Here is a 24,417-nt window from a genome sequence, read left to right on the forward strand (position 1 = left end):
TTATTATCCAAATCTGAATACATTTGTTCTCCAGAGCTAGATTATATCACTCAAGATGTTTATCATGTTCAAGTCGTACTCAGGAAAGGAAAAAAAGACTATGAAGTTTTCCAAGTGTAGTCAACTGTCTGAATGCAAAACTCAAAAGCTCCTCCTTGTTTTTAGCGTGTAATGTGCCTTTATGGCATTATATAAAACAAAGCAGAGGTGCTCTCATGTTCGAGTGAGCTGTTGAAAGGATCTAAACCCTTCGAACACCTCAACATCTTCTCACTAACACAGCAGAATGCACCTGAATACATTTGTGATGGACTGACAACTGAAGTACAAAGCCATCTCAGTCCTGTGAGTGCCATTTATCCCACAATCACTGTGTTGTCATCTGGAAACTCGTAGTAAGGTACCTCCAGGTTGAGGGGGGCGGGGCCTTTCCTGATGCGGCCAGAGGCATCATAGTGCGAGCCGTGGCAGGGGCAATAGTAGCCACCGTATTCGCCGGCATTGGCGATGGGTACACATCCCAGATGTGTGCACACTCCCAGCACGATGACCCAGCTGGGGTTGATGACTCTGTCCTTATCATGCTGAGGGTCTCGCAGCTCTGTGAGGCTGACAGCAGCCTCGGTAGCAATTTCCTTCTCTGTGCGGTGACGAACAAACAGTGGTTTGCCTCGCCACTTGAAGGTCATGTTCTTGCCTTCAGGGATGTCACTCAGTTTGATTTCTATCTTGGACATAGCCAAGACATCAGCTGAGGCACTCATGGAAGAAACAAACTGAGTGACCACCGTCTTGGCAGCGTAGACGCTCACCACCGCTGTCGCCCCAGTAACCAGGTAAGAGAAGGTTCTCCTGGATTCACTGCTGTCCTGAGATGACTTGCTGGGGTCAAGCACCTCTGGACGCCTGTAGTCAGAAAAGTCTGGTACTCTGATGTCTGTATGAGCAAATCTGACTCCTGCAGATCCTGCAAAAACAGTAGCTGGAAGTTAGACTACTGGGATTAAATAGAGTAAAGATTCATCACCAATGAATGGTGCCCAAACTATTAATTCAAAGCAAATTAAACGAAACTAGAGACTACTAAATGATTTTCTAAACAGATCTGCCTCTCCAGTGAGCTGCGAACGAGTTCAAGGACCACCACAACAGTGTCCTTACCAGCTTTTGCCCAGCAGTTAAAGAGGAAGACTGACTCCCTGACGGTGGCCAGGAAGCTTCAGCTTACACATCAGGGTGAGACATTCAGAAAGAAAGTAGCGTCTTTATTATCATGTTTTTCCTTGGCATACATGTGCTGCACCAAACACATCTGAAAACATTTGTTCTCCAGTGACTGGCTGGATATAATTGATGAAACAGATAATATGATAGCAGACCACCTCTACTGCAAACAAAGAGTTACACAGTTTTTTTCTTAGCCTCAACAGCTTGAAAAAAATGCAACTGGGCTTTAAAGTTTCCAGCTTTAAATTAGTGGATCCTTTGTCTAAATTAAGTAGTATACTGCATTTATTGGTTTGTTTGTTTCCTTTAAAATGCAACTTCTGCAAATATAAAAATGTTTATTTAAGAAACACATGTGAAACACAAACATGATTTTGATATTCTTACTAACAAGGATAAGGCAGTAACATTCAATATAATTCAGAAGTTACAAGGCTGCAAGGTTAAAAAAAAAATCACTCAAAATACATCTGATCACCTACACTACAAAAGCACGTGACATTTGAGTGCCAATGCAAGAGCACACTTATTATTCGTCAGATTTATTCTTATTCTCCATCTTCAGCCTCACATTTCATACTTGAAATGTGCAATTCACTTGTATTTTTATTTTTATTCCTATTTATTCTATTTATCCCCTTTGTATATTTTATTTATATTTGTCTCTTCATTTATATATGTGTGTGTGTGTGTATGTGTGTGTGTGTGTGTGTGTGTATATATATATATATATATATATATATATATATATATATATATAATATTCTGTAACTTCTGTCGGTGCTGTGCTTTTTGGAAATCGAATTTCCCAGAGGAACCCACCCGAGGGATTAATAAAGTTCTATCTTATCTTATCTTTGCTGTGACACTCGCCTCGCAGCTTTGACACAATCCCCACAACTTATATCATTTCGAGCAGCTCAATTGGGATGGTGTGCTATTACTTTTGGTGGTGACTCGTCGCCTGATTATTATTAGCATATTATTACTACTTAATTCTACTCATGTTACTTTAGATGGCTATAAAATGAGATGATTTTATAAGCCTCTGCGCTTCTTGTCAGTTTAGCTTTGACTTCAAATTGGGCAGATGGACCTTTGAGTCCTTGGGTCAAGTAAGCTCAGAGTGAAGAGCAAGTTTAGACAGTGCTACCTTCTTATCACTTCAACTGACTGTTACCAGAGGGGGAAAACCCAACCGCTCAACTTTTCTATGTGGAGAGCACAGTGAAGAGTAGGGAACAGACAGGTGAGCCTCATGTAAAAACATGCTGTACTATGTATTAGAACTACACTCTTCAAATTAGTAGTCCCAGGGCTGGTAGTCAGGTATGGAGCAAAAAAAATACGATTACTTGATTTAGTGCAACGATAAGTTCCTGTGTCTGGAGTTTTGTCTGCGACCTAAGAGGAGAAACGCACATACAGAGCAGGAGACGTATCGCATACTGGGTGGCACTGAACGGACCCCAACAACGCTCACGCCACGCACACTGCGGTACTTAACAGAGCCTCTAAAAAAGGTTTTGTATCAGATATTTAGAGCCCTGAGATGATGTCGTCAGTCCTGATTATCTAACACTAACGTAACGCTCACGTCAGCTGTAGCCTCCTTTTAGCCCCAAAGGCTAACTGCCTGTATAAGAAAGCTAACAGCAGCCGACTGTATAAACGTAAGAGGGAAAACCTCCTACTGACAAATATATCAGGATATAGACAGTCCGCGGGATCCGACGTTAAAGTTAAATGTGCTTTTTCTAAACAAAAGGCTAACATTACCAGTTCAGATAATGCTAAAATTCAATGACAACTTACCATTGATGCTAACTGTCACAGCAGGGCCTGTCTTTGGGCTTTGACCGTTTAGCGACTCGCGACACAAAAACTGTTTCTTCGGGTTCAACAGAATATTCTCTCCCTTTACAACAACCCCGGGTACAAGAGCTTTCAGAGGCCCCGCAACTGCGAAAGCGGTGGCCTGCATGTAAGGGGAAAACACCCCTGAGCGGGCAGCTATAGACATCATGTTTAACCGCTGCAGTAACGACCTTGTGTCGCTCGACTGCGCACCCCTCGATCTGGCGGAACTCAGTGCGTACTTACGTAACATGTAACAGTTACGTACGTATACGTAAACGTGACCAAAGCCCTTTCATTTAAGGTGAACAATGAACATTTACAGCACAGGTGACAATAGTACAGACATTCTGTATTTACAGATACTTGTGTTAAAAATTACTAAAAGCTGAAGTACTGATTCAGCTTCTTTTCTCAAGTAAAGGTTAAAAAATACAGGCTCTGAAATGTACTCAAAAGTAAAAAGTTGCTCCTTGAAGGACGAGTCTACCATCTATTTTTACACAGAGGAAAATTAATCGTGTGCTATTTTAATATTTTAATAGTAATACACGAGAATAAAAATGTTATTCCATTTGAAATTCTAACGAATCTGCTCAGCTTGTTATGTAGGACACATGTAGTGACAAAGACATGTAAAAATGAACTATTTTCTGTTGCCCATCTGGTAGAGGGTGACTTTGCCTCCACACCTAAACAGGAATATGTGAACAGTCAGGTGTTTAAGTCACCAGATGTTTCACAAGATATCTTGGCTGATTTCCATTTCCTACATTTTCAGTATAGTGGATATTTTCTTTATACTAGACCTATGCAGTTAGCATGAAGGTGGAATTCAATGAATGAATCTAAGCATCGTCAGCTTAACTACAAATTAATCTACGACACTTGATGTGACCCAACACTGACCATGAGCATCACAGCCACAGTCCAACACAGTGCCCTACTGTGAAATCACCACAGTACTACCAGCTAACCAATTTATCATCTACTAAACTACTGAATATTTTCATGCAACATTTTAATAACGCAACATTGTTTTGCAGGATGTTTCCCGATATGAAAATACATAATTTATCAAAACACATCATACACAGATCCAGTATGTGATTAAAAATGAACTACCTTTAAATCTAATTGCACCTCTACCTCTCCTGTCCCGTCTTTCTGAGATGCTGTCTTTCTCCTCCTCTGAGAAAAGCTATTCCACATTTTTTTCTCTCCCTAAATACAGTAGCTGGACATTTAGCTGGCAACACATTGTGTGATAAACTGCACACACAGTTGTATGTTAGCTGATGTCTGTTACCTAATAGAGATGTTGCATTTGAAATTACCTGACAGTTAAAAAACTTTACTCCCTTTATACTCACTCCTCAGAAGCGCTAGCGAAATGCCTAAATATCAAGGCTACACTGGATTGAATAGTATGTTGCTTTTAATAGAAAAACACCATACAGGACAGTGTGACTGCAATAAAGAAGAAGAAACAATAGAACGTGTTTTAATGCACTGTCAGAAATATGATGCTGAAAGAAGACAATTGATCAAAAAGCTGGGTGATATGAAAGTGAAACTGGACTTGGTTGATTTATTTCATAAGAACTTGAGAAGTGAAAGTTATCAGGCCATATTTTGCTTTTTAACCCTGTAAGACCCAACCCATCAAAAATAGCCAGAAATTCTTTTTTCTTTTTTAACTGAGATGTTTAATAATCCTAATAACAAAATCCACTTTTTCTTTGGTATATCATGTTGTGTATAATATGTTTTTATTATATATTTTTTGTTTTGCATTTGATACATTGGGCGTTTTGGCAACTTTTTGTTAGCAACAATGTTAATTTTAGACAAAAACAAAGAGTTTTGTCCATAACATTTTATGGACAAATTATGGCAAGTATTGATCATGTTGATGAGATGGAGGTCTCAGAAACTCGTGTATCAAATATGACACAGAGGGCATTATAGGGTTAAGGCGGACTAATTTGTTTGGAAGGATTTGAATGTTTGTTTGTTTTTTTATCCTTTTGTGGACGTTTCGGTCCACACTCCACACCAGTTGGTGGCGGTAGTGCACCATTTTGCTGTTTGTCAACCGCCAATAAATATTATAAAGAAGAAGAGGAGGAAGTCGAAGAAGAAGAAACAAATATGGCGGCTTCCTGTGGGTCAAAACGGCGACAAACTGAGGAAGTTTTTCATTCTGTGAACTTGACACTTTGAGCCGACGCTGCTTTCAGTATGTGGACGAGCGCCAAGACAATAAGAGCTTCTGTGGAATCGCTGAAGCGCTGTCAGCGTTGCTGTATGGGGACAGTATGGAGGGGCGACACTGACCGCGGGCAGCGACAGCTATGTAGAGTCCTGTCATCGGCATCAAAACCCAAATGGAGGCTCCTGTTTTTTGGCACTGATCACTTCGCTGTGGAATCTCTCAAACTTCTCACATCCTGCAGGTGCGTGTCCCACACAAGCCGCTTACAGGCGTGCACACAGGGTTTCACACTGCAACGTGTTACATATCATGTCACATATCATACACACAGAGGAGGATTTTTTTTTTTTTTTGCAATATTATTGCAATAGTTTGCAATAATATTGTAATGTATTTTTTTATTGAAATTAATCTTAATTAATTTGTTGAAATTGTTTCCTCTTCAGACACATCAGTTTAACCTGCCAGAAATCGTCCTCTTGCCTAACGTGCTATTTAACTTAAAATGTAATACGAAATAAGCTCCAAATGTATTAGCACAGAGTGCCGTCAGTTTTATTAAATAATAAATGCAGTAGATTCTGAAGAAAATGGCCTGTGAAGATTTTTTTCAGCTTTTTTTTTTTTTTATATCCACATCTCTAAATTTACAGACAGGAACTGTGTTGTGCCACAAAGTGATCGTCAGCTTTTTGCAAAACAACGTTTATGTATCATTTATGTATGACTGTAAAACTCTTATTGACATTAAAAAATGACCAGATAGATTATAACGTAGAAAACAGGGTATGCAATACCTCAGGTAATTTATTTATTTTTAATGTAACCTCTTTGTAAATCCTATTGACTGCTGACTTTTTAAGAATATAAGCAAAGATATTAAACAGAAAACACACATCTGAAATCACCTTTGGCACAACCAAGGAAACGGCTCTTTTACATTTACTGAGATCAGTAGCAGACTTGGCGTTTCAGAGTGAACATAAGTCATCTCTAGCATGTTTTACACCGTAATGGACTACAGTTTCTGTGTTATGCAGTGCAAACACAACCAGAGTTCATACATAAGGCACACGGGATTATAAGGGGCTCTGTCGACTTTCAGAAAAATCAAAGGATTGATTTAAGTGCGCCGTATTTTCCAAACAACACGGTAATAACGACGGCCCGGTAGCATGCTCTACCAAAAATAGTGCTTTGTTGTGTGTCTGACGGAGGAAAGCTAAACCAGTTCCACACCACTGAAGTTGCAGCATTTTTACAAACCAGTTCTGGTTCATCTGTTTACAAAAAAATTGTAAATGTAAAATAATAAAATCAATATTCTTCTGTAGCAATAACAAAGTATAACATAAATTATTCTGTAGCAATTACACAAGAATATCCAGTAATGTCCCTGCCTACAATTAAACACATTCACTTATCGAAAATCATCTGCTGTGGCAAATGGGTGCAAGCCTTTGACCACAAACGTAGTCACTGCTCGGTGACATTCGTCTGGCCTGAAAGGAGACGCTACCGGTAGACTGCAGCGAGGACTGCCAGCATCTGAGCCAGACTCTGTCTGTGTCTCTGATTGTGGTTATCTAAATGCACAGTAATAGCAGGTTTGTAATAAGGCAGATCGCACTAACATAATATGCACTGTTAGTTGATTATTTATTTACCTGCCGTATGAACGGGAGAGGACGTGTTTCCTGTTTCAGACAGTTGTCTTCAAATCTCAGTAGCTGATCAGTTTTTTAAAAAAAATCCTCAGATTTGCTCCTGTGGCACCAACAATCAAAGTCACTTTCTTTCCCAATGCATTGCCCTTTGCTCACTTTTAATTTCAGCACGTTGTCTTGAACTACAAGTGTACATTCACTGAATTGTAGCAATGTCAGTGGTTGAGTGGTGAAGTTCAGTATTTGTATCATACTCATTGATCAGTGAGTGTACATAAACACACAGGTTACATACAAATGGAGCTTTTCTGTGAACTTCTGTGAGAAACAGTCCTTGCATAAAATACTAAAATACTATTATCACTTTCAAACAAGTCAAAGTTCTTGTGAGAAAAGCGCCACCTCTTGGTAATACTCTGTAACTGAATGATAGTGGCTTCGTAATAGTTGACACATCCCACAGGGAGGACCAGGCAGCAGTTCTTGCTGGCTTTATCTGTATGTGCAATTCCAGTGTCCTATGTACATTTAAACATTTAGAGAGGGCAGGGCTGCAACTATTCATTGAGTATTTACAATAATTCAATTATAAAAACTCTGGACACATTCTTCGCTTAATGCACGGCTCTGTACTGCGCCATTGTCACCATGAAAACAAGACATTGCACACTTTTGTGACTAAAAACAGACCTGCAATAGAAACTTATTTAGGAGAAGTGTGTGAATAAAATCTACATGGGCGAGTAAAACTCTTACAAAACCCTGAAAGACAGAGTGAAGGTAATTTTTTATGCCTTAATTTAGATTGCATACATATTTTATGTTATTTGACTTTGATCTTAGACTGTACTTTAGTGTATTTATATAATTTTGCATTTAAGAAATGTTTGTCTTTACATACAATCAGTGGGCTTGGTTATTTTTTGACAAATGGAACAAAAAACATTCCACTTTCTAAAACGGAAACTAATGAGCACTTGAAAGATCTTTATTTTTTCTCTTTTGAATATTTATCAATGCTCATTAATAAGACACAAGTACTAATTGATGGAATAGATTACTAAAAGAATCGTTAGCTTGCAGGAAATAGATGAGGGCTTCATTGACACAGAACTGTGTTGTAGTTTAATTCCAGACTCCATGATCAGAAATCTCACTGCATACATTGTTCACAAACACAAAGTCAATAAAAGTGAGGAAATGAATACAATCAGTTTAATGCTCTATTTTCCACTTTGATTTCCTGGTAAAATAGAGCCTTTAGTATCTGGTATTGACTTTAAAACATATTTTTGTCCTAGAGAGTTGAATACACTGCTGGGGTGCTACAGTTATTAGTTTGTTTTTTTTATACTTAACCCTTCCTTTTGTGTTGTAGGGGCACCAGTGAAGGGATAGTGGAGACCCTTGAAGTTGTTACCTTGGCTGGTGATGTTCCAGTGAAGAGGTTTGCTCAAGAGAACCACCTTCCGCTACACAGTTGGCCCCCTGATGATGTGAATGGACGGTTTGATGTTGGTGTGGTCGTGTCTTTTGGCTGCCTACTTCCTGAGAGACTAATCAGCAAGTTTCCATAGTGAGCATTTATCGTTGATCAACTAATCGTTAAAACCTGGGGACTGGTGCCGTGCTGTGGTTTGACTATGATCTCACGGTCTCTGAAATGTTGTGACAATGTCCTCAGTACCCAGGGCTGCCTCTTATAGCTCTCACCCTGGGTCTTTCAAGGGTGGGTTAATTGTTGTAATCAGATTTTTCTTTTCTGTTTTAAGAATCCGTTTAACATCTCAGTAAACTCATGCAAATGCACTGGGAAGAGAAAATAAGAGTGTACAGAGAGACACATAAATACAGTGTACATATGATGGGTGACAAATTAAAAGAAAAGGCTGAACCCTTGGCCCTGTCACTGAGAGGTCCAATTAGCACTTTCTGCTGACATCCACAAAGAGAAAATGAATGAATATCTAGATTAGTGATACCCCCCAAAATCAAGGAAATATATGACTTTCTCTTGTATTTTGATTAGAGTGAAGATTTAAGATTGGATAGGTCCCCTGGGTTGTTTTTTTTTTTTTTTTGGGGGGGGGGGGGGATGGCTGATCTAGATGAATGGTGTCATTAGAGTTTAAGAGAGTTTGAGTTTTAAGTCTCTCTAAGGCAGTCCTTCCCAGAGTGTGGGACCCGCCCCCTGGGGGGGGCACAGAGCCATTGCAGGGGGGGCGCGGTATGAAAAGGGGGGGGGGGGGGAACAATAACGCTTGGACACTGCTAGCACGGGGCGCCCACACAAACGCAAAGCAGGAGATGAAGCATCGCTGAATATGTTTCCAAACCAACTTCATTCTAAGCCAAAGACTAGAAAATATGGTGAAGCAAATCTGCCCTTTGGCTTCACCTGCACAGGTGCTGAGGTAGGTCTCCCTGCAGGGTTGGTTTCCCCTGCATCAGGAGCAGCGCTGGGCTGTTTAAATCAGGGACTAACAGGATCCCACATTCTTGATTTTTAGTTCAAAAACACTTCTCATAATGACTAACTACTCCTGACATGTTGGAGATGTGAGCTCTTTATACAGTAAAGTTACAGCAGGATACAAATAACATCAGGCTGATCCTGCCACGATTTGTCCCCTCGGTTCAAATCACAGACAAACAGGATCCCACAGCTGTTTATGTTTTTGAACACATTTTGCACAGAGAGGCATTTTTTGAAAAATGTATTGATAACAATGTTGAACATTATTACACAGGAAAAACAACAACACATAAAATAATGACAGCGTGACGCCTCTGCCTTTGTAAACAGAGGGACAGTAACTGCGTGTAAAACCTGCAGACAGTCAGATTAACAGTATTTCGTCTCTATCATTCTGCAATTCATCTCATGTAAACAATAACGTGGCCACAGCGTGACGTGAATAAAGGCGCATACCTTTGACGCTGCGTGACCAACTCTGTATTCCTCGTCCACACGGAAACGCAAAAAAGGAGTTTTAAAAAATCTCCGTTTTCGGAGATTCGAAACGTCGTTTACGTGGACGAAACAGCTGCGTGTTCAAAATCACCCGTGTAGGTGCGGACGCAGCGTAAACGAGTTAGTAGTTTATTTTATTACTACCTGTAATTTATTGCTGATTACTTGTATTTGCTTAACTGTTTACTAAATGTTTGAGGTGTGAAATAAACCAAAATATGGGCGCGTGTGGTTGGAGGATGTGTGTGTGCGTGCCGGGAAGAGGGGGGGGGCGCAAATATTTTTCTTGTAAAACAAAGGGGGGCCCAGCAAAATAAGTTTGGGAACCACTGCTCTAAGGCACAGTCAAGCCCATAATTATTCACACCCCTGGCACATTTTGACTTGAAGTTACTTTTATTTAACAAGCGAGGTTTTTTGTTGTTGTTTTTTTCGTTTGTATTTGGACTGGAAATGACACAGGCGTCTCCCAAAAGATAATAACACGATGTACAAGAGGTATCATTGTGGGGGAAAAAAATATTTCTCCACTTTTATTTAGATTTGATCAAAAAGTGTCATGTCCAAAATGATTCATACCCTTCACAAACTGTCAGTCTCTGGGAAAATCCAAAAATTTATATCACCATTTCAAATAGTCCAAGCTGTTCTAAAGCATCCTAATGACCCTGATTAATTGGGAACATCTTTTTTAACCAAATCAACAGGCGAAATTCAATTCAATTTTATTTATACAGCGCCAAATCACAACAACAGTCTCCTCAAGGTGCTTTATATTGTAAGGTAGACCCTACAATAATACATACAGAGGAAAAGAAATCTCAACAATCATATGACCCCCTATGAGAAAGCACTTTGGCGACAGTGGGAAGTAAAAACTCCCTTTTAACAGGAAGAAACCAGGCTCAGGGAGGGGCGGCTATTTGCTGCGACCGGTTGGGGTGAAAGCTTACAGCACCTGGTACTCCCAGGCGGTCTCCCATCCAAGTACTAACCAAGCTCAACCCTGTCTAGCTTCCGAGAGCAGACGAGATCGGGTGTGCAGCAGCTCTCTGCAGTTGCTTATGGACAGTCATGGCTAAGACAAAGAAGCTCAGTGAGGACCTCCGGCTGTGCATTGTGGCTGCTCACAAGGAAAGGGATACAAGGCCCTATCTAAATATTTTCAAGTTCTAGTGGCTACAGTATAAAGTGTTATTAAAAAAATACAAGATGGCCACACCTGTGCTGGCCAGATAAGATAGTGAAAGAGGTGAAAAAGAATCCAAGGTCCACCACTAAGGCCATCCTGGGGAATCTGGGCTCTGTTGGTGGCAGACAGTCCAACGCATACTGCACACTGTTGGGTTCCACGGATGCAGACTGAGGAGGACGCCAATTCTCCAGAATTGCAAATGCTCATCTGGATAAGGAAGAAGATTTCTGGTCTTCTGTGTTATGGTCAAATGAATCAAAAATTGAATTATTTGATCACAATGATGTTTCCTTCATTAGGTGTTTTAAAAAAAAAAAAAAAAAAAAGGGAGAAGCCTCCAACCTTGAGAACACCATCCCCTCCTGTCAAACATGGTGGTGGGAACCTAATGCTTTGGGGATGTTTTTCAGCCAATGGACCAGGGAGTGTAATCACAGTGAACGGCACCATGAAAAAAAGAGCAACACATGAGGATTCTTCACAACAACATCAGGCAGTCTGCAGAGAAACTTGGCCCTGGGCACCGGCGAACATTTCAGCACGACAACGACCCAAAACACAGCAAAAGTGGTGAAGAAATGGCTGGCAGACAAAAACATTAACATTTCGCAGCGGCCCAGCCAGAGTCCTGACTTGAATTAAGAATCTGTGCAGGGAGCTAAAGGGTCTTAGACCCTCCAACCTGAAAGAGTTGGAGCTCATTGCTAAAGATGGGTGAAAATACCCGTGGAGACGTGCAAAAAAAGCTGGTCTGCAATTATAGGAAGCTTTTGATTGATGTAATAGCCAATAAAGGCTTTTCTATTGATTATTGAGAATGGTATGAATAATTCTGAACGTAACACTTTTTGCTCAAATCTAAATCAAAGCTGAGATTTTTTTTCCCCACAACGATACCTCTTGTGCAACATTGACGCCCATGTCATTTCCGGTCAAAAAAAGCGAACTCGTTGGTTAAATAAAAGTAACTTTAAGTCAAAATGTGCAGGAGTACGAATAATTATGGGCTTGACTGTGCTCTAAGGAGCACTGAAGCTGTTCTACACAAGGCATGAGATCAGAACCTGTATATAAATCCACAGAAACAGACACTGCATTCTCTTTCAGTGGGATTTTGAATGTTCACCCTAGCCTGCTGCCAAGATGGCGCGGTCCAGCTCCTATCTTCCACACCATCTTGCATGGTGACAGTGTGACAGGAGTCTCCATCATCCAGATCCGACCTCACAGGTAAACAGCAGATAAATGTCTGAGTATTTTCTTTTTCCTGATAACAACCATAACAGAGCTCAATATCACCCTGCAGGTTTGATGTGGGGCCTATTCTCAACCAGCAATTCTATCAGGTCCCTGAGAATTGTACTGCTGATGAGCTGGGAGGTACTCTAGCCACAATGGGAGCACATCTCGTGAGTTAGAACATGCAACGTACAACTCCAGTTCCATAAAAGTTGGGATGTTATGTAAAATGTAAATAAAAGTAGTGATCCGAAAGTCTCATAAACCCAGTCTATTTACAATAGAACGTGAAAATCTATTAAATGTTTACATTGAGAAAATTTTCCATTTTAAGGACAATATGAGCTCATTTTGAATTTTATGGCAGCAACATCTCAATACCAGATGTTCTCAGCTGGTGAAAGGTCTGCAGGCAGGCCAGTTCAGCAACAGGAGTCTTCTATTTCAAAACCCTATATACGCCTTTCAGCATTGTTAGAGCATTTCCAGATGTGCAAGCTGCCAGCTCCATAGGCACTAATGCACCCCCATAACATCAGAGATGCAGGGTTTTGAACTGATAACAAGCAAACCTTGGTAAAGATTATTGAACCTCTGCCCCAGCTTTACTTCAGAGAAACACTACCTCCTTAAGATACTCCTTTAGATACTGATTAGATCAGGGGTCTCGAACTCCAGTCCTCGAGGTCCTGAAACTTTTCCATGTGTCGCTGTTTTGAGATTTGCAAATGAATTTTTTTTACCAACTTTCGCACAATGTCAGCATTTTCAGAACTGTTGCAGATCATGGTTATTTTTTTTTACCTTTTACCAGCAGGACTGTAACATGATTGCTTGTGTGTGCTTTTGCAGCTGATTAACACGTTGATGTCACTGTCTGAGAGAATGGAAAATCAAAGGGAACAAGGACAAACTGGTGCAACATTTGGTGCGTAACGCTGAGCTGGATACATATAGTTGTCTGAATGAAAAACTGGTCTTCTAACTTTCAACATGATTTCCTCCAACAGCCCCAAAAATCAAGATGTCCATGAGCTGGATTGTGTGGGAGGAACAGACTTGTGACCAAATTGACCGTCTATATCGTGCAGTCGGGTCCCGGGTAAGGCTCATTGCATAACTAAGTCATGCCAAACTCTCTTGGAGATCTCAACAATGACCCTCTCTTACATCAGATACCTTTGAGGACTATGTGGATGGGCAGAACAATAAAACTTCTGGATTTTGCTGGAAAATGTCATGTGTCATTATCAGGTAAAGTGATTAACCAAACCGGTAACACAATAAACAGACCGTATGAGTGTTTGTGACGTTGGTGGAGTTTTAAATGAATGTCTTGGCCAGATTCTATGCATAAAGTGCCCAAATATTTCTCCTTGAGTTGGGATCTTTTGGTGTGAACAAGAAGCTAGCCAACAGAGGCACAGGTCATGTGACTCAAAGTTAAGGGTAGCTCAACAGCTTCTAAAAGATGCAAACCAGTGAAAATATGAGGATAGGACTCTCTCATTAAATCACAGCGGCCTTGACAGCCTCTATTTTTAGAAAAGCCTTGAGCTGATCCTGTAATAAGAGCACTAACCTGGACTTGAGAGGATATTTTTCCCATATCAGCTTCTTTTCCTTGGCTAAAATTCAGAATCACATTCAAAATCCTCCTCACAGTCAAGGTCTTAAGTAACAAGGCCTGATCTTTTTTTGAAGACCTCATAGTGCCATATCACCACAATAGTTCCTCTGATACTGCTGGTTTACCTGTGGCTCCTGGAGTATTTAAAAACAGTATGGGAGGCAGAGCCTTCAGCTTTTAGGCCCCTCTCCTGTGGAACCAGCTCCCAGGTTGGATTCGGGAAACAGTCACCTTGCTGCTTTTAAGATTAGGCTTAGAATTTTCCCTTTTGATACTGCATATAGTTAGGGCTGCATCAGGTTACCATGAATCCTCCCTTAGTTAGGAAGCACTAGGTTTAGGTTCCTGGGAACTTCCCATGATGCACTGAGTTACTTAAGTGATTAGTTGTGAGGTCTGTCATCAGCTAGAAGGAACATGAGACTACTGCAAGCAAGAAATAGTAAATGGGAAAACTCGGATGATTTCAAGGCATTAATTGCAGCCAGTGTGATGACTAGTTTCTGGTCTCTGCGTCGGGGATATTGGGCTTTCGGTATCAAGGACACTTTACATGCAGACCAGAAGTATCTAGGCTCAAACCACAAGCTTTCCAATTAGTGAACAATCCAGACATACTAAAAGAAAACTCCAATTTTTTGTGGAATTTGTGGAGAAAGATGACAGTTTTTCAAAAAAAAGATCATCTCAGCCACAAAAATGAACATACATGATCATGTAAATTGTCTAGATAATGTCACTGCACCTGTGTTGTAGACCTTTGTTAATAAGTAAACCTTTAAATAGAAATATTTGTAGAATCAGAGGTGGGAACCTCTAAGTGAGAGCTATGGAAGTTGTAATTTGACATAAATGTGCCCTACTGTATGGTATTCCAATATTGTATAACAATAACACTGTGCTGCCATTATCATTCACATGCTGTTTGCAGATCAAAGAAGGAACCCCATCCCCGGTTCAGTGAGCTTTCAGAAGGAGTCAAATACTCTAGCAGTCTGCTGCAAGGTTGGTCCAACTGTTCCCTCGAGCACCCCTGACCTTCTTCACTACATGCTTACCATAGCGTCTGCACTTTTCCTTAGCTTTAGTAGTGAGGTGACAGGTGACTTTCACACAGTTGCCACCATTGCTAAGCAACATATCAGAGACATTGTATTTGTGCAAATTAATTGAATGGTGTGGTTAAATGTTCGTCTGTGTTGGAGATGTTTCTCCACGTTGTTGTGATCAGTATTGGATTCATTACTAAAAAATAATGTGTTACACAAAAAACACTTTTCTTTAAAGTAATGCTGTTCATTGATTAATTACTCCTAGAAGAAAGTCATTTGTTCTTAGTGTCAGCATGCAGTCTGTGCAGGTGCTTGCAAAGAGCTGAAGTTGTGTTAGCAGCAGAAGGTGGTTGTTTCTGTGGGGTGGGGGTGCTTCTGCTTCATCCTGACATCTGCAATGACCACCTTGGTTTTCTTCGTGATGAGGAACAAGTTGTTCTTTGCACTCCACTCTGGCAGATGCTGCACCTCGTCCCTGACGGCCATCTTGTCCCATTCAGTTATAAGGCCCACCAAGGTGGCTTCATCTGCACCAGTAACATCAGCTAGCTGTTGGCACATTTTGGGGATGGGTGCGGATGTTATTAGAAGGACCTTTACTCTTATTCACTGTCACATCTGATGAGAAAACTCTTAGTAGCATGGTCTCCAGAGGTGGAGAGGACTTTAGAGTAGAGATGGACCGATCCGATATTACGTATCGGTATCGGTCCGATACTGACCTAAATTACTGGATCGGATATCGGAGAAAAATAAAAAATGTAATCCGATCCATTAAATATCACGAAAGCACCTCACAAAACTTGCAACACGCCGTAACTCGCCTCAGAACGTTAGCACGTCGGAGCAGTATGCATCACGTGATAGAGCGGCTGTGGCATGCGGGACCTGTCGGTGGTCTGGATAGCATGTGGAGCTTCGCTAGCAACCCGGCATTTCATCTCCGACAAAGTTATCCCAGAGAGAAGTAAAGCAAGTGTGTAAGTCCATCTCTGAATGTAAAGCATTCCTGCGTTAAGCTTAACAAGCGACTGCCTCTTCTTGCTGCTACTTCAATCATGAAACTGCTTAACGATCAGCTGATCGGCTTTTCTGTCGCGAGTCCGTGTCTGTTGTTTGCTTTTGGCCCACTTTGCACCAGAAAGAGGAAACCAGCGGCTGAACAACAGCAGCACGTTTAAGCTTGATCAGCTGTTGTTAGAATTTATTTAATATTACTTTCTACTCGAGGATCTTTTTCTACGCAGCTGACGGCTGTAACTGTGCAGGGGCGGATCTAGCAAAGTTTAGCCAGGGGGGCCGATAGGGCATTAACAGGGAAAAGGGGCACAAAGACATACTTTTCTTTCTTATTCTCATTTAAAATGTCTAGCTTTTAATAATTAATTATCCGACACCCAAAGTTTTAATTTGATGCAAAATGAATAGAAGTCAATTACTGTATATAGTGACTATTAAGTCTAATATATACCCTAGTAAGCTATAGCACTTTTTCCTTTGGGAAGGTACCATCTGTGCAGTCTGCAATTTTGTTGAAGAAAGATGTTGAATCTATTTAATATTTCTTGAAAAAGAATTGATTTCTGTGCATTTTTTTTCACACTGCATCAAATTAAGGTTGATTACGTCGATTAAGCATCATGAGGTGGAGCGTGAGGGGTGGTTCCCTATTTTTTATTTATTTATTTTTGTTGTTGCTGGGAGTTGGAACCCTATTAGTTAGGTTGCTTAATATTTATGCTAAGTACTCTTTAAAATACCAGAATAGGGAGGATGGTGTAGGTCTAAGTTTATTACATTGATCAGTATTGCTGAACTATGAAATATTTTTTTTTTTTTGCATACAGGTATAACAGAATAGCTTTAGTGTAGTTGTTGTTTTAAACTTGAGTATGAACTTATACAAAATGCAGCAAGATATTTAAAAAACAGTTTTGTTGATTAAAAAACACTATATCGGATTCATATCGGTATCGGCAGATATCCAAATTTATGATATCGGTATCGGACATAAAAAAGTGGTATCAGTCCATCTCTACTTTAGAGCAGACTCTTTGTTGAGGAGAAACATACTCTGTCAACATAAACTCACACATACTGTAGTGAGAGCAGTTTGATACCAGCATTCAGACTTTGGCAGTGTTGCATTTTTTCTTGTCACCTGACCAAAAGGAAGACTTTTTGTAAAATATCAGTCATAAAAGCACCGCACATTTAAATAGCTTTAGGATTATAGCACCACAGTTTCATCCACAAAGAAGCTGTCAGTACATACAATCTCTACACCATGATGTTGTTTGAGCTATAAACAGCACCAGATAATTACAGGAGCTAAAGAATGTAACAATAAAATTGCAGCAAAACCACATATGAGCGGGCAGAGTCAGGTATGGGGTCTTCACACCCCCTTCTTTCCCTGTTTGTCATTTGGAGCTGGGAGGAGGAGTTGGCTGCCTGGTCGGGGTCTGGGCTTTTCTCTGGGCAGTCTGTGTGCCACCCCAGAGCAAAGGGAAACATCTCCTGTGTCTGGGGGCGGATTGCCACTCTGGGGAGGATGGCACCTGGACCTTGGGGTATAGAGTATGTATTTATATATGTGTATGAGGGTGGGAATGCATGTTTGTGACTGTGTGCCTGTTTGTCTATGTTTATGTGTCTGGTTGGGTCTTAGACTCTTCCTCTCTGGGAACATCTCGGGCCCCCACCTATCTCCCCCCACCACACTCCCTGCCGGTGGCTGATGACCTCACCTCTTGGTGCATTGTAGTTCTTGGTGTCTGGGGCTGGGTGCTCGGGTGTGTACTGTCTCACTCCTAGTGGCTGCTTGGCGGGTCCTGGTGCGGGTGGCTCGGTCGTGAGGGTGATGCTCTCCTCAGCTCTTTTCTAGGAGGGTGGCGCATCCGCCCTTTCGGTGGACCTCCTTGGACTCTTATGTTCTGGGGGGCCTTTAGATGTCTGGGCCTGGATATCCTTCACGCCTGCTTCATTTCCTGGAGGGGCAGGGCTATGGCTCCCCACAACTACTATCAGATATGGATAGTAGCATTCATGGAGAAACCTTTTGAATGCAGGCACGCTCACGCACACGGGTGTTCACAGACACACGCTATCTTCCTTGGCTGCTCCCTTTAAGCATATTGTGCTCGGTATCATTCAAAATGTATGATTTACAGTTACTTAAGATAAGATAAGATAAGATAGAACTTTATTAATCCCTCGGGTGGGTTCCTCTGGGAAATTCGACTTCCAAAAAGCACAGCAACGACCGAAGTTACAGTTACAGAATTGTTATATATATATACACACACACACACACACACACACACACACACACACACACACACACACACACACACACACACACATATATATAAATACAGAGACAAATATAAATAAAATATACAAAGGGGATAAATAGAATAAATAGGAATAAAAAATAAAAATACAAGTGAATTGCACATTTCAAGTATTGAGTCTATTGCACTGTTGACTATTTACAAAAGTATTGCACAAGGTATTGTACAGTGAGGTGAAGAGGCACTACAGCTTAGTTGTTCCCCCCTCCTTTGTCCTCCTGTTTCCCCTCCCTCTCCCCTCCAGAGAGGAGTTAAACAGTCTGATGGCGTGTGGGACAAAGGAGTTTTTAAGTCTGTTAGTTCTTGTCTTTGGGAGAAGCAACCTGTCACTGAACAGACTCTTCTGGTTGTTTATGGCCGTGTGCAGAGGATGCCCAGCATTGTCCATAATGTCCATCAGTTTCTTTAATGTCCTTTTCTCTGCCACTGTCACCAGAGTGTCCAGCTTCATGCCGACCACAGAGCTAGCCCTCCTGATCAGTTTCTCCAGCCTGGATGAGTCCCTCTTTGCTGTGCTGCTCCCCCAGCACACCACAGCATAGAAAAGTACTCCAGCAACCACCGACTGGTAAAACATCCTCAGGAGCTTCCTGCAGATGTTAAAAGACCTCAGCCTCCTGAGGAAGTACAGTCGGCTTTGGGCTTTTTTATACAGGTGCTCTGTGTTGCATGACCAGTCCAGTTTATTGTCCACCCACAGCCCGAGGTACTTGTACTTGTTGACCACCTCCACCTCCTCCCCCTCTATCTGAACTGGCAGTGGACCTTCTCTGGACCTCCCGAAGTCCACAACCAGTTCCTTAGTCTTTGAGGTGTTGAGTTGCAGGTGGTTTGTGTGACTCCATGTGACAAAGTTCCTCACCAGACTTCTGTACTCCTCTTCTTGATCATCCCAGATACACCCCATGATGGCCGTGTCATCTGCAAACTTCTGAATGTGGCATAATTCAGAGTTGTAGCAGAAGTCAGAGGTGTACAGGGTGAAGAGAAGAGGGGACAGCACAGTTCCCTGTGGTGCTCCTGTGCTGCTGACCACTGTGTCAGACGTGATGTCCTTCAGCCTGACGTACTGTGGTCTGTCGGTGAGGTAGTCGGAGATCCAAGCCACCAGGCAGGGGTCCACCTCCATCCTGTTCAGTTTTTCCTGAAGCATACAGGGCCGGATGGTATTAAAGGCACTGGAAAAGTCAAGAAACAGGATCCTGACCGTGCCTTTTCCCCCATCCAGGTGTGAGTGGGCTCTGTGTAGGAGGTACAGGATGGCATCCTCCACTCCGACACCCACCTTGTATGCAAACTGTAGTGGGTCCTGGGCATGTTGTACCTGTGGTCGGAGGAGGTTGAGGAAGAGCCGCTCTAGAGTCTTCATAAGATGTGACGTCAGTGCCACCGGTCGGAAGTCATTCAGCTCATTGGGCCGGTTCTTTTTGGGGACCGGGACGATGCAGGATGTCTTCCATAGGGCGGGCACTTCTGCTTATCTAGGATGTTGCTGTGGTCTCCCTACTGTGTTGTTCTCTTTTTGCTTGTTTTCTTCCTTTCCCATCAGGTAATGTAGCAGACTTATTGTGTCTTTTCTCTTGGTCCAGTATGGCACAGCTGTACTGGTCCACTTGGGAAAACAAATCTGTTGGGCATTTTTCTTGGCCCTCAGACAACAATTCTGATTGGTACAGTGCCGAGAAACAGACCAAAAAAATAATCAAAGAATGGTGAAAAAAGACCTTTATTGAAAAGTCTGTTTCAGATAAGCAAATGGTTAAACTTTTTCCAAGATGGCGCCAGCAGTATGCACGGCGACACGTCCGTCAACTCTGCTAGCTTTGCTTTGGCTTGGCTAGCCTTATCCTTCTCTATTTTATCCCAAAATGCCCTCGCTCTGCGTGGCTTTACTAAATGTAAGATCATTAGCAAACAAGACGTTTGTATTAAACGACTTCCTAAAGTCACAACAGCTGGACTTTCTGTTTCTGACAGAAACATGGCTTCAACCCGGTGAGTCTGTAGCTTTTTCGGAACTGGTCCCTCCTAATTTCTCATTCTTCAGCCTCCCTCAGTCCTCTGGTAGGGGGGGAGGCTTAGCCACCGTGTTCAACGCTCGATTTCATTGCCATCAAACATTACAGCACGACTCATTTTCTAGTTTTGAACACCAGCTGTTTGAGTTACACCTGAATTTTGCTGCGCCTTTGCTGTGTGCCCTCATATATCGCCCTCCCAAGTTTAACAAGGATTTTATCAAAGAGTTTTCAGGTTTTATGGCTGGAATCGTTCTTAAATTTGACAGTTTTTTAATCCTTGGTGATTTTAACATCCATGTGTACTGTGACTCTAAACTTTTGGTCAAGGACTTTTTAAATATTATTGACTCTTTTAACTTGACCCAGTGGGTTACTGGTCCCACGCATGAAAAAGGTCACACTCTGGACTTGGTGCTCTCCCACGGGTTGGATGTGTGCATCACGGAAATATCCGAGTTGCGCATCTCCGATCATCTTCCTGTGTTGTTCATTCTAACACTGCGCTGCTCGATGGATAAGCCGTACGTCCCAGCGCGCAAAAAGCGAGCGCTTAATGTATTAACAGCGCCTGCTTTTTCTGCTGCCTTTATGGACTCTGGAATAATGAACTCCAACTGTAAAAGTGTTGAGGACCTTTCGGACATTCTTCCTTCTACCTGCACTGATATCTTGGACTCTATTGCTCCGCTCAGGACTGTGCGCGCTAAGCATTTATCAGAGCCGTGGTTGAATGAACATACGCGCTCCCTCAGACGTGACTACAGACGCGCTGAAAGGAGATGGAAAAAGGACAGATTGTATGTTTCCCTACAGATTTTAAGGACTCGTCTTTCTGCTCACCAAGAAGCTGTAAAAACTGCAAAGACACAGTTCGTCTCAAACTTAGTGTCAGTAAACAGTCACAGGCCTCAGGTACTTTTTAACGTTCTTAATCGCTTTCTTAGTTTATGTGATAATTCTGGAGTCACTTCTTCACCAAGTATGTGCGATGATGTTTTAGCATTTTTTAATGACAAGATCCTATCGATTAGGGCCCTTGTCTCGTTGTCTGCTGCCTCAGATCAGAGTCCTTCTCCTGTGTGCTCAGCTGTCTTAGAGCAGTTTGATCCCGTCTCCCTTAAGGACTTGACCGCGGTAGTTAGTAACCTAAGATCATCACACTGCCCCTCTGATTGTCTCCCCCCGAGCTTGCTTAAAAGCACTTTTAATACTGTTGGGCCTTTCATCCTGAGATTAATTAATACGTCCCTTGCTACAGGCTACGTCCCATCATGCTTTAAACAAGCTGTAGTTCAGCCTCTTCTTAAAAAACAAAACCTGGACCCAACTGTTCTGTCCAACTACAGGCCTATCTCAAAGCTTCCTTTTCTATCTAAGGTCTTGGAGAAAGTGGTCTACCTACAGTTGCAGGCCCACCTTGATTTTAATATGATCTCTGAAAAATTTCAATCTGGTTTTAAATCACTACATAGCACTGAGACGGCACTTTTAAGGTTTTTTAACAATATTCTTTTAACTCTGCCCTGCTGCCCTTTTATTGTTGGACTTGTCAGCAGCTTTTGACACGGTCGACCGTGACATCCTGTTATCACGGCTAGAATTTCATGCTGGCCTAAAAGGATCTGCCCTACAGTGGTTTCGTTCCTATTTGTCAGAAAGGTTTTTTTTTTATGTCAATATGGGCCCCCACAACTCCAAAATAGCCCCTCTTAAATACGGTGTACCTCAAGGCTCTATTTTGGGTCCTGCCCTGTTCGCACTCTATTTGTTGCCATTGGGCTCAATCTTCTCGCAGTACAGCATTTCATTTCATTGTTTTGCTGATGATTTGCAGATTTATCTACCTTTAAAAGCAGGGTCAGACCATCCGCAGCTCTCATTACGCTGCCTTGATGATGTCAAACAGTGGTTGTCATTAAATTTTTTAAAGCTAAATGAAAATAAAACTGAGGTTGTCATTTTTGGCAACGTTAATCATATCGACAGCACTCTGGGCGCCTTTTCCTCGTATTGTAAAACACATGTAAAAAACCTCGGTGTCTACATTGATGGTTCTTTTAAATTGAATAAGCAGGTGAGTGCAGTAGTTCAGTCCTGCTTCTTTCAGTTAAGACGGCTAGCCAAGTTAAAGCCATACCTTCCAGCTAACGTCTTTGAGCGTGTTATTCGCCTTTTTCTTACTTGCAGATTGGACTACTGCAATTCATTGTGTTATGGTCTAGATCAGGCCTCCATCCATCGTCTTCAGATGGTTCAAAATGCTGCTGCTCGCCTGCTAACTGGTACCAAGCGGAGAGAGCATATAACCCCAGTTTTAGCTTCTTTACACTGGCTTCCTGTCTCCTACAGGATCCAATTTAAACTTCTACTTTTTGTTTTTAAGTCACTTAATGCCCGAGCCCCTCCTTACCTGTCTGAGCCCCTCTCTGCCTATGCTCCACGAAAAACCACGAGGTCTAGCTCAAAACTAATGCTGTCCATCCCACGGACTAACCTCAAATCCCATGGTGATAGATCCTTCTCTGTGGCAGGTCCCAGACTTTGGAATAGTCTCCTCTTAAATATTAGATCTGCACAAACACTTGAGCATTTTAAATCATTACTAAAGACACATTTCTATGCCCTGGCTTTTAACACACTATGACCCAAGCATTTTGGTCTTATTTGAATTAGTTTAGTTATTGTTTTAATAATTTTACTGTCCTTTTATTGTTTTTTTATTGTTATTATTGTATTACATTGTTGCTTTTTAATACCATTTTATATTGTTAAGCACTTTGTGCAGCATCGGCTGTTTGAAATGTGCTATATAAATAAATTTGACCTTGACCTTGACCCCTGAGCTTAAACTTCCTGAAATGTTGCAGCAGTAGTACTGCTTTCTTTGTTTCACTTTGTCCTGTTGATTGTTGCCCTAAGTTTTATATTAATGTGTGTTCCAGGATGGCTGGGTGGGATTCAGATCAGTGCTCCTGAACAAAAGACTCACTGCAGCTGATTTCTATAATGGCTACCTGCATCAGACACGGCAGAAGAACACGCCGTGTGAGACGGCTGAAGGACAGTTTTTCAGTAAAAAAGGAGGAATTGAAGTGCATCAAATGAGAAAAAACTCAAAGTTGTGACGCAACAATAATATTCTCACTTAAAGTAAACACAACACCATCTAATGAAATGTACTGTTTTTAATGTGTTATACTTTTAAGGCATTTGCATTCATGCCACAGTTATTTTTTGCTGTATTTATTCTATTGCAATAAATGATTGCAATGTTGATCAGCAGTTTCCAGGAACAATAATGAACTGATTTTTTTTCCCTTTGAATATTTACCTTAAGGACTTTTCCCAGTCTCTACCAGTGTTAATGGTTGGGCTGTAGATGTGATGGTGTTTGGTTGGTCTTTCAGTCTGGAATTGCCCTCCTCTTTGCTCCATACTGGAATCTCTCAGCAGCAGTTGTAGTGTATGATAAATTAAGACACCAAACACTGTGACGTTAACATGCACACCATACATAAACATGTCCAAATACAGCAGATTGACCAGTATTTATAGCTACATCGGTTGTTTTCTGCTTTTCTTCAGAGAGCTTATATGACCTTGTTCTAGAAAAGTTGGGGTGCTGTTTAAATAAAAGAAAAATGCAATCCTTTGCAAATGTTGAAAATGTTTACAATGTTCTGTTTTATTCGCATAGAAAACCTATCAGATGTTGAGAAAATGTCCCATTTTGTGAAAATATTAGTTCAGACTCAAACTACATAAATTTCTTAAATACAATTTTTAGCTATTAGAGAAAAAAGGTATTCATGGTACAGCAACATCAATAACTGTTGACATTTTTTTTCCTATCGATCCTTTAAAGTTGTTGCATAACTAAGAGAGGATTCAGGGTCACCTGATCTAATCCTAATTATATGCTTTATCAAAAAGGCAAGTTTTAAGCCTAATCTTAGAAGTATAGAGTCAAACTAGGAGCTG

General features: G+C 41.4%; 2 protein-coding genes across 3 annotated transcripts; one reads left to right on the forward strand and one right to left on the reverse strand.

Moving 5' to 3' along the window:
- Positions 1-5: 5 nt before the first annotated feature.
- Positions 6-3,304, reverse strand: uqcrfs1 (ubiquinol-cytochrome c reductase, Rieske iron-sulfur polypeptide 1). The gene is made up of 2 exons (XM_085359139.1): positions 3,043-3,304; positions 6-967 (listed from the first exon to the last, which is right to left on the reverse strand). The coding sequence occupies exons 1-2, from the start codon at positions 3,251-3,253 to the stop codon at positions 357-359; spliced, it is 822 nt and encodes a 273-aa protein (XP_085215265.1). The 5' UTR covers positions 3,254-3,304; the 3' UTR covers positions 6-356.
- Positions 3,305-5,243: 1,939 nt separating this feature from the next.
- On the forward strand, positions 5,244-23,653 carry mtfmt (mitochondrial methionyl-tRNA formyltransferase). 2 transcript variants are annotated; one of them, XM_085359151.1, is made up of 9 exons: positions 5,244-5,543; positions 8,348-8,545; positions 12,246-12,368; positions 12,445-12,547; positions 13,230-13,305; positions 13,388-13,479; positions 13,553-13,631; positions 14,939-15,012; positions 23,379-23,653. In XM_085359151.1, exons 1-9 carry the CDS (start codon positions 5,329-5,331, stop codon positions 23,559-23,561), a joined length of 1,143 nt encoding a protein of 380 aa, XP_085215277.1. In that variant the 5' UTR covers positions 5,244-5,328; the 3' UTR covers positions 23,562-23,653. The 2 variants fall into 2 exon arrangements, with proteins under 2 accessions (XP_085215277.1, XP_085215287.1); XM_085359161.1 differs by having other exon boundaries at positions 8,348-8,416.
- Positions 23,654-24,417: the final 764 nt, after the last annotated feature.

The sequence above is a fragment of the Diplotaxodon limnothrissa genome, linkage group LG1, assembly GCF_057381915.1.
Source record: "Diplotaxodon limnothrissa isolate DT_005_m linkage group LG1, D_limnothrissa_male_GT1.1, whole genome shotgun sequence".
Classification (NCBI taxonomy): Eukaryota; Metazoa; Chordata; class Actinopteri; order Cichliformes; family Cichlidae; genus Diplotaxodon; species Diplotaxodon limnothrissa.